At 56.5% G+C, this 15,668-nt stretch overlaps 1 protein-coding gene and 1 long non-coding RNA gene across 2 annotated transcripts in view; one reads left to right on the forward strand and one right to left on the reverse strand.

The window, feature by feature from the left end:
- Positions 1-15,668, reverse strand: part of LOC145723816 (uncharacterized) — a 38,278-nt gene that overhangs the window by 12,551 nt on the left and 10,059 nt on the right. The gene's annotated exons all lie outside the window — the stretch shown is intronic.
- SCRT2 (scratch family transcriptional repressor 2) lies at positions 1,487-13,476 on the forward strand. Its single transcript, XM_081832194.1, has 2 exons — positions 1,487-1,703; positions 12,686-13,476. Exons 1-2 carry the CDS (start codon positions 1,571-1,573, stop codon positions 13,474-13,476), a joined length of 924 nt encoding a protein of 307 aa, XP_081688320.1. The 5' UTR covers positions 1,487-1,570.

The following is a 15,668-nucleotide window of genomic DNA, read 5'->3' on the forward strand; positions in this document are numbered from 1 at the left end:
TCAGCCTGACATCCCATAAACAAAATGCTGTTGACCAATGAGATCCTGGCATTCCTGGAGTCTGATTCTGGGACTCTTGTGCACTGGCCATCCCATACTTGCTGAGGCCAGCCCACCACCACGGCACTTTGCCAAGCAGTCTCTGGGAAGGGGGTTGAGTTCTCCCGCTCCTCGTCCCTCCAAGATACAGGAGCTCCCCCAGGTTTTGGCTGGATAGTGCGGGGGGGGGGGGGGGGGTTCTGCTCAGATCCTCCTGGAGACAAAGGAGCTGACCTGCAAAGAGTTCCAGCGGGAGCCCCGCTCCCCCTCCCTTCCCCCCTCTCCCTTCTCAGTCCACGTGTCTCTATTGTCTGCTCCCCGCTTCAGGGAAAGACACAGCCTCGGATGTGTCAAAACCACCACCCCCCGGCAGCAGGGAAATTAATTACTGGACGATTTTCACTTCCTCTTGCAGCGCCTGCCTGAGCTAGGCACCGGAACAGGACCGGCTGAGCGGGGCCGGCATCCGCATCGGGGACTTGCTGCCCCCACCAGTTCTGGGAGAAGAAAGTTGAACCCCAAACCCAATAGGGGGCTTCAGTGGGAGGTCAAGCTGGGGTGGGGGTGACGACTTCCTCTAGTTAAAGCTGAGTGTCCACACTGGCCACTTCTGAATTGCGGGAAAGGGAGAGGACTGGAGGCGGGAGGGTCGCGGCTGGAGAGCTCACACTCTTTTCTTTGCATCCCCTTCCCTGTGTCCCCATGTGCCTGAACCCCGCCTGCCCGGACCACTCTCTGTCCTTTCCCCTCGGCTTCTCCCTCTACCTTACACTTTTCTTTCCCTTTCTTTGCATCCCTGAGGGGCTTTCTTTTTGTGTGTCTGGATCTCTCTCTTTCTCCCATGGGTGTGTGAGCGTGTGTTGCTACTTCTTTCCATCTCTGTTTTCCTTCTCTGTTCCTCTCTTGTGTCTTTTTGTCCTCATCTCGGTCTCTATTTCTACCTCTTTCAGTGTGTGTGTCTCTCTTTCTCTGTATGTCTCTTTCTGTCTTTCTCCGTGTATTTCCTCTCTCCTCTCTCTCTCTCTCTCTCTCTCTCTCCCTCCCCCCCCCACTCCTCTTTCTCCGTCTCTCTGTATCTCTGCGCCTTTCTCGCCCTCACTTTCTCCCCTCCTGCCTGCCCGCTGCTCCCTGCGCCTGGCCTGCCCCCACCGCTGCCGGTTCAGGGGAACGTGTGCGGAGCGATTGTCCTGGGGGACATTTGATGGATTAGAGCGCTGAACAGTTCCATTGCTAGGGGACCACCTGATCTCCTCCAGCCTGCGTCCCATATAAAGCCGGCAGCCGGAGTGCTGAGCACAGCTCCAGCGATCGCCTGTCTGCGCGCCGCCGCCGCCAAGCCCAAGCGGGAGCCCGAGCCAGAGCCGGGGCCGCCGCCACCGGTGCCGGCTCCGCGCTGCCGCCCGCCCGCCGGCCCGCTGGGAGCTGTCCAGTGCTGAAACCCCGCGCAGACAGCCAATCGCGCCCGGCTGGCCGCCTCCCCCCACCGGGGCCCCACGCAAGTGCCCCCGCCGAGCCCCCCGCCAGTCGCACCATGCCGCGCTCCTTCCTGGTAAAGAAGATCAAAGGGGACGGCTTCCAGTGCAGCGGGGTGCCGGCCCCCACCTACCACCCCTTGGAGACCGCCTACGTGCTGCCTGGCGCCCGGGGGCCGCCCGGGGACAACGGTGAGTAGGACCCGGCGGGGGGGGAGGGGCTGGGGGGGAGAGGGAGGGGAGTTCGGGCCCTCCCCAACTCGGGCCACGAGGAGAGGTGCGCGCGGCAGGGAACCCCGGGAGGAGATTTCCCTGGCTGTGTGCTCCTCCCGGGCTTCCCGAGGGCCGGGCGGGCGGGGCAGGGTCTAGGTCCCTACAAAGGGAAAGTCGCAGGGTCCATCCATCCCACAGCCACGCGCCAGCCCGGACTTTGAAAGTTGTGGCCCTAGAACGTGGCTGGAGTGAGGGGTGGTGAGAGAATGGAAAGAGAGAGAGGCACCTACGAAGGGCTAATGCTGGGGGGCTAATGCATAAGGCAGTCTGAGGGTCCTCTCCCCTGGTGGAGGGAAGGAGGCTAGCTGCCTGAGTGTACTGCCCTGGTGGGGAAGATAAGCGAGCCAGGACTACCAGTCCCTGGGGAGACAGGGCTGGCTCCTTGGGTGTAGCGGGGGTGGGGGGGGGGCTCCTTCCCTTCAAGCCTGCTCCCCCTGGCGATACCAGACAAGTGTTCCCAGGCCCCCTCTCTCAGCAACTCTTTTGTTACCCTCAGCCACATGCCTGCCAAAGGCTGGGCCTGTCCTGGGGGCGGCAAGGAAGAGGGGGTTTCTAGGAGGGGTTCCCCCAAAGTGGCTCCTGGTCCCCTGGGCTGCACTTTCTCCCCACTCCAGCTTCTCAACCCCCTCCAGAGCCAGCCCTGCTGCTCCTTATAAGTCCCCCACCCCCAACACACTCCATCTCTTCTCAGAGCAAGTTCCTGCAAGGACAAGGGTTTGAGGGACAAGAGAGGTCATTTAGCCTCAGAAGGGGGTGATCTCTGCAGGGTGTGCAGAAGAATCAGAGACTGCTTCTGTAGACCCCATCCCCCATCAAGGGGATCACAAATCACAAAAGGGTTCTCCTATCATGGCCCATACCAGGCAGGTGTCTGGAGAATAGACATCTCTTTGGCAGTAAGAAATCTGACATCACATGTGGCATCAGCTTTGGGATGTGTGGGGAGGGGAGGATGAAGGAGAAGAGGAGAGGGGAGGGGAGGGGAGAAAAAGAAGAGAAGAAAGGGTTGAGGATGTTGGGGGGGGGGTTTGAGGTGGTGAAGGCGGAGCCCAGGAGGGTGGGAGTTTCCACCTTAGGGATTTCCAAGCACTTCACCCACATTCCATCACTCTATCAAACCAGGTAGCAAGAGAGCGCTGGGCAAAGGGCTCTGTGACCTCATCAAGGTCAAAGAAATTAGGGAGTGATCAGGGATACAGCTACAGCCCCTCAGCCTCAGGCCTCCCCCAGATCCCCCAGAGAACCAACCCCCTTTTCCTTTGCCCATATGTCCCTTATTCTACTGCCCTCTTTTCTTGACCCCAGGGCCTCTTGGGGTCGAAGACAGGGGCCCAGGGATATGGCTGGGCTTGTCTGAGTGCTGGCAGGACAGAGGGTGGACCTGGGACAGTGCCAGGGCTGGGGAGTGTGTGTGCTAGGATCTGGGTAGAAACTGAAATGCCTGCAAGACTAGGATGTGGATCCCTTGGGGGACTGACACAAAGCCCTGGGCTCCCACCCCCTGAAGCCCCCATGGTCCTGTCCCCAGGCCAGTTGAGGAAACCCAGAGAAGCTTAGAGAATTTCTTATACACAGCCCAAACTGCAAACTATTCCTCAGGAGGGAAGCAAGAGTGCCTTGCTTTGAATTCAGTCCCAAAACACTTTGAAAGGAGCCCTTGAGTGAATGGTGGGGTCAGGGCAAAAGTTGGGGCAAAGCTATAAGCAGGGGTGTTCCCCTGGGCGTTCTACTGGGTTTGACACCCTAGAACCACCCCTGTCTTTGGCCCTCTCCCCCCAAAGGGCTCTAGACCAGCTCCCTAGCCTCCAGAGAATCCTGAGGCTGTCCTGACAGTCTGATATACGGCCTGGAACTCTGGGAGACTAGGTCTCTGACTCGCTGTGTGACCTTGGGCAAGTGTCTTCCCTTCTCTGGTCCTGTCTCCCCGGCAGTGGAAGAGTTTGGATGCTGAACCAAGTATCCTTCCGACTGTGACAAGCTCAGCTTTTGTGAAGGTCAAGTGTGAGATGGGAGGCACTGGAGATGCCTGGATGAGGGTCTAACAGAATGCCGGGGGCCATTGTCAGGGTTTCTGTAGGATTCTGTTTACCATCCAATGCCTAGCTGAGGGTGGCCAAGTTTCTGAGACCAGGTATTTCTTGGCTTCATTCTCTGCAGGATGCCCCACAGTGAGGACAGGCACCCTGGTCTAGCTGCTTTGGCAGTGTCTGTAGGAAAGGGTTAGTGCCAGAGACCAGGGGGTGACCATTCAAGCCTGGGTATGGCTGGGAAACACAGGGACTGCCTAATCCTATTTTCAGGGGCCTCTCTCCTATCCCTGGGGTGTGGCTAGACTGGACAGTGAAGGCTCCCTCATTCCATGGGTGGGCAGGGTGCTGGGGGTCCTTAGAGAGTCTGCTGGCTCCTAGTGGCCCGTTGTCTCCGCTCTGCCGGAAATAACCTTGCTGAGCGTTTGAGGGAAGTGTGAAAAATTGCTGAGCCGACGTTTTTCTCTCCCAGCGTGTGTAAGTGTGCTGGGTAAACAAGGAGAAAGAGAGGAGGGGGGGAGGTGAGGAGATTGAGGGAGGGAAGGAGGGAGGGAGGAGAGGGAGGGGGAAGGGGGGAAGGGCCTGGGGCTGGAGAGAGTTCCAGTTATTAGAAAGATCCTCTTACAAGCCATTCCTGCAGCAATGGCTACAGGGTCAGGATGAGGCTGGTGGGAGGGGAAGCTGGGGAGGGGTGTGGGGAGGGGGCCTGTGAATGTGGAGGTCAGGAGAGCCACAGGCTCCCAACTGATGGAAGATGCAGGGCCCCAAATAAAAGAGGTGTACTCCCAGCTCAGGGAATGCCTGGGAGTGCTGAGGATTCCTGAAGGACTCCTCCTCCTCCTCCTACACACACACACACACACACACACACACACACACACACACACACAAGCGATGCTCTTCTTTGCCTCCCTACTCCCTCCCTTTTCAGCCTCTGAGGGCTGGGCAAAGGGTGCGGCAGGTGCATCTGGGCTCCAGGCCTTCCCCCAGCCCAAAGAACCCCTAAATAGGGAAGGGGAAGCCTCCCAAATGGAAAAGCCTCCAGGCCCTTCTGCAGAGCTCCCCAAAGAAGGGAGACTAGATTTAATTCCAGCATCCTGTCCAATACAATGCCTCATTTCGCCCCCTCCCGCTCCTCTTGCTCCTCCACTGTTTTCTGCCTCAGTGCAGCCTTCCCTTCCCCTCCTCTTTCCTGAGTGATTCTGAACACAGATTCAGTCTTGTGAAATGCCAACTCACATCCTCCTAACCCTCTCACACCCTCGCCCTCCAGCTCCACCAAGCCCACCGCTTTGCAGGCCCTGGGCCCCCATCCTGGGGAGATGCTGGGGACTCTTAGCCATCCCAGAGCAGGCTGCTGCTCATCTATCTGCAGGGCAGCAGTCTCCATGGACCCCAGCTGAAGACATCTTCACTGCCTACTTCCCTCATACCCTCACACCCTGACTCTGAACTCCAGCCGGGCTCCCTGTCCCCCTTTCTCTGTAACCCCAGCCTAGCCCTGCCTCCATACTCCTTCAGAGTGCATCTGACCCAGGCAGATGAGGGATCAATGCCAATCCAATAACACAGTTGTCTGCCCTCCACAGCTACATTAAGCCTCCCCAGCAGGCCGAGGAAGCACTCCTACTCTTGCCCATGGGCTTATCTAGTTGACCACATTACACCAGCGCCCACTTCCTCTCACTCCCTCTGATGGCGCCGGGGAGTCGCTCCAGGCCAGGCCTGGAAGCCCGGCTGAAAGTCCCCAACACATCCACCCCACACCTCAGAAAGTCCATCTTGAGAGCAGGGATGCAAAAGGGCTGCCCCAATCCCTTGGCAGAGGGAGCCCAGAGAAGGCTGGGGAGGTGCCCAAGGACACACAGCAGGCCCATCTGGCTCTTCTTTAACTACCACTTCTCCTGGCATCTCAGTCTTGGTCTAGGTCCAAGATCCAGGTTAGAGACATGTCAGAGGTCCAGGTTCAAAGTCCAGGTCCAATGTCCAGTCTAACATCCAGGTCCAGATCTGAGATCCAAGCCCAACATCCATGTCCAACTTTAAGTCTAGGACCAGGTCCAAGGTCTAGGTCCAAGGTCAATGTCCGAGGTTATAGATCCAGTCCAAGATTCAGACAAATTCATGTCCAAGTTCAAGTTTCAATGTCTAAGATCAGGTCCAGGTCACTGTTCAGGTTCAGGGTCCACGATTAAGATCCAGGTCGAATTTCTAGTCCAAGGTCATGTCCAGGTCCATTCTCCAGGCTTCCCAGGTTCAAGTCTTAGACCCACCATTAGCTTTCTCTGTGGCCTTGGACTAGTCTTCCCTTACCCCAGCCTCAGCTTCCCTTTCATGAACTCAAGCAGTTGAACTTGATCTCTTTCAGCTCTGACCTTCTAGGGATCCATAAATCTGACTTTCCTAAGAATTTGTCAGTGGGATTGTGGAATAACAGGGCCTGTGTGGGATATAGAATCTGGGGCCCATGGCCTCCCCGAAAGCCTGGAGTCACAAGGGGGCCATGAAGGGCTGGAGCTAAGCATCCACTTTTTAAGCAGTCTCAGTTTGTGGTTCCTGAGGGAGAAAAGTACATCAAGTCCCTATGTCAGCACAGCAATTTACACATCCCAAAGACTCCCTGCACCCCCCAACGCCCCCCCCTCCACCTACACACACTATAGGCAAAGGGCAGTGAGCACAGGGGAGGATTAGCTCCAACTTACAAAGGCAAATGAGGCCAGGGAGGCCCATCACTCGCATGAGGTCACAAGGGCATAAATGGTGGACTCTGTCACAACTCCCTGGTGAGTGCTTCATCTACATGTTCTAGGGACCCCCACAGCCTAGAGGCCTCTGGGGGGCACGTGAGAGAGAGATGAGGCCCTCTGGGGGACACTGCTGAGGAGATGGGGCCCCCAGAGTCTCTGACCTCCCTCCCAGCTGTCTCTAGCTGCCAGCCTTTGGATAGGAAGGGAGGTTAGAATAGGCCCTCTGATTGCACCCTTCTGGAGCAGAGAGACAGTAGGGCAGAAAGCAGGGGGCTTGGAGAGCCTGCATGCATTGTGCAAGGGCCTGCTGAAGATTCCCCCAAGGGAAGAGGAGGCTGCTCCACCAGCCAGTGCTAGGCAATTCAAGACCCTTAGCCACCTACTCCTATCTCCACAACCCCTTGAAAAATCTTTCCTATTGATTCCTGCAGAGCTGTGGACCTCCCTATGGGCCACAGGAATTGGGTCACAGTCAGGAAAAAACAGAATATGTGGGATTTCTGGACGGGGGGAGGGGAGGAGGGACTCTGGAATCCTCTAGACACTCCCTGGGCCTGGGTCAGTGGGCATCAGCCCCACACCCTACAGCTGTGGTCACTTTGGGCCAGACCTCATTCTGTCCCCTGATCATCTGGACCCAGGGACCCCCTCCCCAGTGGGCAGGTGTACCAGCTGCCAGGCCCTTGCAGGCGGTGGGTGTCATTTCTGGTCCAGTGCCCAGGGAACAGCTAACAAAGATGCTATAATAAGGGGAGGGGGAGGTACCAGCCCCTTTGCCCAGCTCTGTGAGCAGACAGGAGAAACTATTTTTATCCCGCTTTGCTGCTGACAGACCTGGCTTTCTGCTCAGCTGGCTGGAGCTGATTCTCGAGGCCCGAGGCCCTGGCACAGCAAGAAGCAGCTCTAAATATACCCATGCAGCAGCCCCTCCAGCTCCCACCACCAAGCAGGGCTGGGCCCTCCTCAGGAAAGTGGGCCACCACCAGGCCCCTCTCTGTTTCTGCCCATCTCAAGGCAGGGAAGTGGGACTGGGGCTGGAAATTCCCTGGAGGAAGTTTGGGACTCTGGGAATCTGGGAGAGACTGGGAAAAGGGAGTCCAGGACTAAGAGGCAGGAGGCTGGCCTAGCTCTTGTGTGAACTTGCTTTGTGACCTGAGGTGGGTCAAGGCCCCTCTCTGTGCTTCAGCTTCTGTAGGGCACTGGAGGAAGTGACTGTCATGTTCCCTTAGACAGGAGCTAATGTGCACAAAGCACTGAGCAGGGCGCCTTGTACACAGTAAGTACTCAGTAAGTGTCAATCATTACTTTTATTACTTTTATTTGCAAAAATTTACAAGGGGCTGGAACATTTTCTCAAGCAGCTTCTCCCTAGCCCCAACACCCCATCATCCCATCAGACACAGGCCAACTAGGTGATGTTATCTGAAGAACTCCACTGCCCCTTTTCCCCACCAACTGTAAACCTCCCACCCCCAGGAGTCTCCATCCAGTTTGGGTATTTTGGAAAAAACAGACTCTGGAGGGTTGTAAGCCTAACTCCTCTGCCAGCGACCTTGGGCAAACCTTCTCCCCTCTCTGGGCCTCCAGGCCTCGGGGCATATAGCATAGTGCCTGGCACAGGGGGAGGCTCAGGGGAAGCAGCGGTAGGTAGTAGGGGTGCTCTCTATCGGAGATGCCCCCGCCCTCACCCCAACGGGCCAGACTGTTGGATGAGACTGTGTCTGTGGAGCACCTAGCACCTTAATCTTCATAAAATTCCCTTCCCACCACTCCTTTGGGTGCAGGATTCTTAATTTTTTAATGGATTCTGGACCTTCCATCTAAAGTATGAAGACTCGTAGGCAGAGAACACCAGAAGTCATTCTCAGATGACAGGTGCACGGTATCTCCGTATGTCCAAAGTATCCCTCCAAGTGGCAGGGGTGGCTCTGGTCCCTATCCCTCAAATAGGGGATTTGAGCCCAGAGAGGCTGTGTGACTTGCTCAAGGTCACACAGCTAGGATATGGGTAAAAGAGCCTGGATGAGAGCATTCCCTGGCCTTCTCTCTGGATCCCTGGCCGTTCCTGCCTCTATCGGGACCCAAACAGGAGAGCCCTGTCTCACCCTGTCAGATGGAGGACAGGCAACTCAGCCATCTCTGGTCACCTGTGGAGCAGAGGACAGCGTCTAAAACCCATCTGAGTTCCATGCACAGTTAGAGCACAGCTTAGAGTGTCCTGAAGGGTTCTCCAGGGTTGAGGACCAGAGAGGTGGGGTGGTTCGCCCAAGGTCACATAGCAGCCTGAGACACCTGTGTGTGTCTCCTTCTACTCCTGGTAGATTAGAAGGATATCACCAGGACATGTAGGGATGATAATAATGACAATAATAAAAGCAGCTTGAGAGGCTACTGTGTGCCAAGCATTGTACTAAGCACTTTATATGCATTAATTCATTTAATGCTATTATGAGCTCCCTTATACAGATGTGGCACAAAAAGGTTAAATAACTTGCCAAGGTTACATAGACAGGGAGAGGGCTAGGCTGATCTGAGGAGGATGAGGTGGAGTTGAGGGGGGGTTGGGGGTGTGGAGGACAGGAAAATGGGCGTCCCTGAGGATCTCTTCAGCCACGATGCAGAAAGAATCTTTAAAGCATACCAGTCAACCTTCTTCCTATACAGACCAAATCCAGAGAGGTTAAGTAACCTGGCCAAGGTCACAAAGCAAGTTAGAACCACCTCATCCTAACATGACCACGCAAATTCTCATATAACCCCCAACTGCCCCCCACCCCCACCACCCATGCTGAGCTCCACAGCTGCTGGGAATCAGGTCTGGCCAGCACTGCCTGTCCTGAAGGCAGTTCTGCATCCATCCCCAGGCAGAGGAGCAGCCTTTGTTTGAGGCACCCCTGTTTCTATGTAAAGAGCCCCCCAGCGACTGGAATAAGGTGCTGCAGTGCCACAGGCTGCCACCAGAGGGCACCATGGGCAGGAAGCCCAATTTGGGGGAGGACTTGCCTGGTTCATTGAACTCTTACTACCCACCAAAAGTTTCCTCACCTGAACATGATGTAGAAATTACACATCCTGAGGAAACAGAGGCCCAGAGAAGAACATCAAGATGTGTCTTGGCAGGCGCCAAGAAAACTGCAGCACAGAAACCCATCTGGGGAGATTATTATTACTAATAATAACAGCACACATGCATCGGGGGTTTGCAATGTGCCCAACACTGGGTTGGGATCCTGGCTCTAAGTTACTTTGCTGGGCATGTTACTTAATTACCTTGTGTCTAAATTTCCTGCTCTATGTAAGGTGGTACCAACTGGAGTCATGAGGATGGAATGCATTCGTGTATATAAAGCCCTTAAAACAGCATCTGACACGTTAAGTACTCTAGGATGTTCATCATTATTTGTTCATTTTTCACTTACTGTTTGTTTACTCATAGACTCCTTACTACAACTGTATGCATGCTTACATTATCCCCCATTCCACAGCTGGGGCAAGAAAGGCACAGAGAGGTCAAGCAGTTTGTCTAAGGTCACACAGCTGGGCACAGTGAAGTTGGAACTCCATTCAGGCAGTGTGGCACCAAGGTGGTGCTCTTAACCAGTGTGCCATCCTTATTTCATAACAGAACCTGCAAGGCACTGGTCACATGATAAATGATCCCCTGCAAGTGGATCCTATACTATCTATCCCCTGAGGCACAGAGAGGTGCATGACTTGCTCAAGGTCACCCAGAATCTCTGCCAGGAACCAAGTTGTCCCAAGACCAGGCAGACAGAATGGCTTGTAGCAGATCCTGCTGCGCTGGGGACTGAGGTTGGCCTGGCAAATCTTTATCACCATTTATCACCCATTTCACAAATACTTATGGAGTGCCCACAAGATGGGGCATTGGGGATAGGAGGTGAACCACCCAGCTATAGCCCCTTCCTTGGGGACCTCTGGGGGTATGGAAAACAAGGGGAGCAGTGCAGTGGGTTCCAATCCTTGCTCCATCCCTTGAGCAAGTACCATCACCACTCCTACTTCCATTTCTTTATCTGTAATAGAAGTGTTTTGTGATATGTGGTCGGACGATGAGAGTGAAGCGCTGAGCACAGAGCCTGGCATGCAGTAAGTGCTCAGTAAATATTAGCTATTATTATCATTATTCTCAGTAGTTACAATGGGAAGAAATATAGCAGAGAGAGGAGGTCTGGGAGTGCCCGACAGGTATTTCACTTAGTCTGAAATAATGCTCCTTGAATGTCCTGGGGCCTGAGTACGAGGCCTGATTCCTGGAGTGGGAGGTGGGGGACCTCCAGACAAAAGGCAGACAGGAGGGGAGGAATGGGCTGCTGAGAGGCTGGGCAACCTTCCCTCCCCAATTAAAAAACTGCCAGCACCATTGCCTTCTCTGCAACCAGAGCCCCTCCCTACTGAGTCATCCATCCCCACCATCCCCAACCACTGCTGTGTGCAGAGGGTCCTGTGCCAACATCTGAAGGGAAAGAAGAAAAAATAAGGGGCCTAACCTTGCCTTCAGGGCTGGGGGACAGTCTTCACAGACTTCACTCTGTCACCATCCCAGAAAAGGTACAGAGGTTGAATGAGGCAGGCGGTTTCAAGGAAGGAAAGCTCTGAATCCAGTTCCCTGCTTACAAAGTCCTCTCCCGCCTGCTTTCTTGAGTGGGGGAGGCTGGAAGTGGGGTGTGGGGAGAGTGGGTCTCAAGGTCAGAAGGAGAGGGTCAAATCTCCTGCTTTGCCATTCCCCAGCTTGAAACCTTGGAAAGGGGCCTCACCTTCATTGTTCTCCCGGAATCAAAAGACAATGGAAACACAACCTTGGTGCCAGGTTGATAAGTTTGTGCATATCTGCCGGAAATTCTCCTGGGAGCCCAGACCCCAGGGTCCTCAGGGAGGGTGCTGAGACCAGGCTAGGCCCTGAGGGGGAGAGGGGGGAGACAAATCAGGGTGGCCCCTGCAGTTGGGAATCCCCTGGGAGAGCCTCAGTCGGCCTGCCCACCAATCACACAAACCCAAGGTAGACAGGATTTCTGGTCCAACTCCGAAGAGGAGGGAGGAGGAGGGGGAGGTGAATTCTCACAGGGAGACTCCAGAATGCTTCTAGTGGAGCTGGGAGCAAAACAGGCTTGGGAGCAAGTACAAGGAAGTCCCCTTCCTAGACCACCTATTACTTGCCACACACCTGACCTCTTAAATCCTCTTGCAACCCTGGGAAATGGGTCTAACAGGATTTTTAATTCATTTATGCAGCATCTACTCATTGCACACCTTTTTTGAGCCAGGCACATGCTGGGCACACAGATCCAGCCCTTGGAAGCTCATAGTCGGGTGGGGGAGGCAGACAATTAAATAATCTTCAGTGAAGTCGCTTTTTCAAGCAAGTAAAAAGCGTAATTATAATAACTAACATTTATATAGCAATTACTGTGTGCTCACTCCCTCTCTCTCTCTCTTTCCTGATTTCCTTACACGGAAAATGGGGATGATAACAGTAGCTACTTCGCAGGGTCTGTAAGGGTTGAATGAGTTAACATACATAAAGCACTGAGGCAGAGCCCGGTGCACGCTTAATACACGCTTCTTTTCATCACTTAACTCTGCCCTTCCAAAGACTCTGGGAGGGACTGTCCAAACATAAGCTCCATTTTGTAGATGAGGAAACAGATTCAGAGAAGTTATAGCAAGCACCAGAACAGCAGAATGTTGTTAGAATAAAGATAGCATGGCCTCTGGCGTCAGCCTGCTAAGGTCTGAATCTTGGCTCCATCACTTACTAGCTGCGAGTTTAGACTCTTTATGTCTCTATCTGTAAATTGGGTGTAATAACAGTAAGACTTTCACTGCGTGGTTGTGAGCACTTAAGAAGACAGTGAACGCACAGCCAGTAGAGCCATGGGGGCACCGTGCTCCAAGAGGGTGGCGTAGGGGTTGTTTTCATCGTGGCCCATGGAGGAAGGATCTGAACCCAGGCGGGACGGAGGTTCACGACAGGGACCACTGTCTTACCGGCAGCCAACGTCTCCCAAGAGCGAGCACGGGGACGCCGCGCTGGACGGCGCGGGGAGTGACCCGCCCTCGGCGGCGCCTCACCTTCGTCCCCGCTCCCTTCCCGCCCCTGCAGGTTACGCCCCGCACTGCCTGTCCCCCAGCAGCTACGATGCGGACCAGAAGCCGGGCCTGGAGCTGGCGCCTGCCGAGCCCGCATACCCGCCGGCGGCGCCGGAGGAGTACAGCGACCCCGAGAGCCCGCAGTCCAGCCTGTCGGCGCGCTACTTCCGCGGGGAGGCGGCCGTGACCGACAGCTACTCCATGGACGCCTTCTTCATCTCGGACGGGCGCTCGCGGCGGCGGCGCGGCGGGGGCGGCGGGGACGCGGGCGGCGCGGGGGACGCCGGGAGCGCCGGGGGACGCGCGGGGCGCGCGGGGGCGCCGGCGGGCAGCGGGCACCGGCACGCGTGCGCCGAGTGCGGCAAGACGTACGCCACGTCGTCGAACCTGAGCCGCCACAAGCAGACGCACCGCAGCCTGGACAGCCAGCTGGCGCGCAAGTGCCCGACGTGCGGCAAGGCGTACGTGTCCATGCCCGCGCTGGCCATGCACGTGCTCACGCACAACCTGCGCCACAAGTGCGGCGTGTGCGGCAAGGCCTTCTCGCGGCCCTGGCTGCTGCAGGGCCACATGCGCTCGCACACGGGCGAGAAGCCGTTCGGCTGCGCGCACTGCGGCAAGGCCTTCGCCGACCGCTCCAACCTGCGCGCGCACATGCAGACGCACTCGGCCTTCAAGCACTACCGCTGCCGCCAGTGCGACAAGAGCTTTGCGCTCAAGTCCTACCTCCACAAGCACTGCGAGGCCGCCTGCGTCAAGGGGGCCGAGCCGCCCCCGCCGCCCCCCGCCGGCCCCGCCAGTTGAGCTGCCCGCTGCCCTCGGGCCCCCCACCTCCGCCTCCGTCCTCTCCGCGCCCCAGCAGCGTTTCCCTGCCCACGCCCCTCGTGGGGACCCCCCCCTCCCAGCCCGGAACTTTTCTCTCCCGCCCCCCAGACCCACCCTTCACCTCTGGCACTGGTTTCCCCAACGCACCCCGACCACATCGTCCTTTCCGGTCCCGAAACTCGGACCTTGACCCCCTGTCTCCGCCCTCAAGGCTCCCAACTCAGGCACCAGGTCCGCACCTCTCCCGGGCCCGCGGAGCCGGAAGTTTCTCCCGCCCAGACCCCGCACCTCTCCCCTTCCAACTTTCAGACCTTTCCTCTCACTTCTCAGCTGAGTCTCTCCTACAGTTCCTCTATTGGAACCCCAGTCTAAGGCCCAAACCTACCTTTGACTCTCAAGCCTGTCCTGTCCACACCGGTACGCAGGCCCTGCAGCTCCCAGGCCACATTCCAACCCCAGACCCTCCTTCTGGCCTCTGCCGAGTCTTGCTGTATGTGTGCCCATCTAGGGATCTAATCCTCATCCCTCTTGGGAGTCCCCAGTCTGTCCCTGATGCCCTCTGTACCCTGGCCTTAGGTCCAGCCATTCACACCGCCCCCCCTACACCACTCTCACATACATTTCCCACTCTCTTAGGTCCTGGGGCCTTCTCAACCACTCCCACGCCCTACTCTCTCCAGACCCCCTCAACCCTCCAGCAACTCTCACCCCTTTGAGTTCACCTGACCTGGGGCAGACTTGAGGGGCAGTTCAGGCCCTGCCCCCTACCGTAGTCCTCCTCTCACCCCAGGACAGCCCCTCCCTGGGCTTCCAGCCTCTAGCCGCCCTCTCCCCAGATTCTCTGAGCACTTTCCCCCACCCCCAGGACTACAGGTACCCCTCCTTATTTGTTGGGGGGAGTCTGGGGCACCTCACAAATGCCCTTCCCCCTGTCTGGCTGGGCCTCTCCAGTTATTTATTTGTTTATTTATTATTTATCTATTTATTATTATATTTACTCTCTTGGCCTCACCCAGGGATGGTCTGGCTTCCCCAGCTGGACTGGGAGGTCAGGGAACCAGGCAAGGAGAGGGACAGCAAAGGCCATAAAAGGCTGTCCCCCCACCACACACACACACCCCCTCTTGGTGAGTGAGGGAGAAGCCTCACCCTCATCAGAGCCTGAACTCGCTGGAGAAGGGGGCACGAGAATGGGAGGGATAGCCTGCTGACCCTCAACTTGGGGGGTGAGGGGTATGAGGAGGTCCAGTCATGGGGCAGGTCCCCGCCCTCCTGAGCCTTCCACTCCCACTCCAGGGAGACCGGAGAGAGGAGTCTCCTCGATTTGTTTCCTATTTATTCCTCTTCTCGAGGGACCCCAGGTTCCAGGGACCGACTGAGCCCCGGACCCCGCTGGGGCCTCCGGCCCGCTCCGCTCCCGGGAGGAGCGCTCCCTCCCGGCCACGTCTATGCAACTCTCCCGGGCAGAGGGGCCGGGGCTGCCAGCTGCCCCCCCCCGGTGGCCGCCACTACCTCCCCCGCCGCGCTTTTGCATGCCCGGGCGAGGACCGAAGCACACACCTCCACGCTCACGGGCCCTGGCCCCCTCTGCTTTAATTAAGCACACGCCTCTGCCCCATCACTAGGCGCCCAGCTCTGGGGGCAGGAGTCCTGGACTCTCCGACCCTCCCTCTCTCCCCACCCAGCCACAAAGGAGGGTGGAGACTGGAGGAGCCGCGGGAGCAGGGGCACTTCTCTAGGGCTTCTCAGCTCCAGGCCCGCCTCGGGGAAGGGAGGTAGCAGGGATGGGGGGAGGGAGAGGGGTCGCAGAAGCAATTACGGAGGGTGTTGACCCTGTAAATAGGAACTTCCGACAGCAATAATTTTCCATGCATGCTAAGCCTTTTGGCCATATTTTGTATGAGCGCTTGGCGCTCCCCCTCCCTCTTCCTCCTCCCCTATCTCGCACCCCAGACCCCCATCCTTCCTCACCTCCAGCAGTATTACTTGTAACGCAATTCAGGGATATTAAAGGGACTTTGGCCACTCACCAGCGCCTCTAGATCTTGTCACTGGGGAGGGGTATGGGCAGGGGCGGCAGCTGGATTTTCTTTTTTTCTTTTTTCCTTTTTACATTTTTTAAAACTTACTAATCTTGTTGATTGCAGCTAGATTTTTTCCCACTCCATTTC

Source organism: Leptonychotes weddellii, chromosome 10 (assembly GCF_054177405.1).
Source record: "Leptonychotes weddellii isolate Sample4059 chromosome 10, ASM5417740v2, whole genome shotgun sequence".
Taxonomy (NCBI): domain Eukaryota; kingdom Metazoa; phylum Chordata; class Mammalia; order Carnivora; family Phocidae; genus Leptonychotes; species Leptonychotes weddellii.

Coding starts and splice junctions, on each gene's coding strand:
- SCRT2 (XM_081832194.1), top strand. CDS start 1,571: ATGCCGCGCTCCTTCCTGGTAAAGAAGATCAAAGGGGACGGCTTCCAG. Junction 1,704..12,685: donor GGGGCCGCCCGGGGACAACG/GTGAGTAGGACC, acceptor CCGCCCCTGCAG/GTTACGCCCCGCACTGCCTG.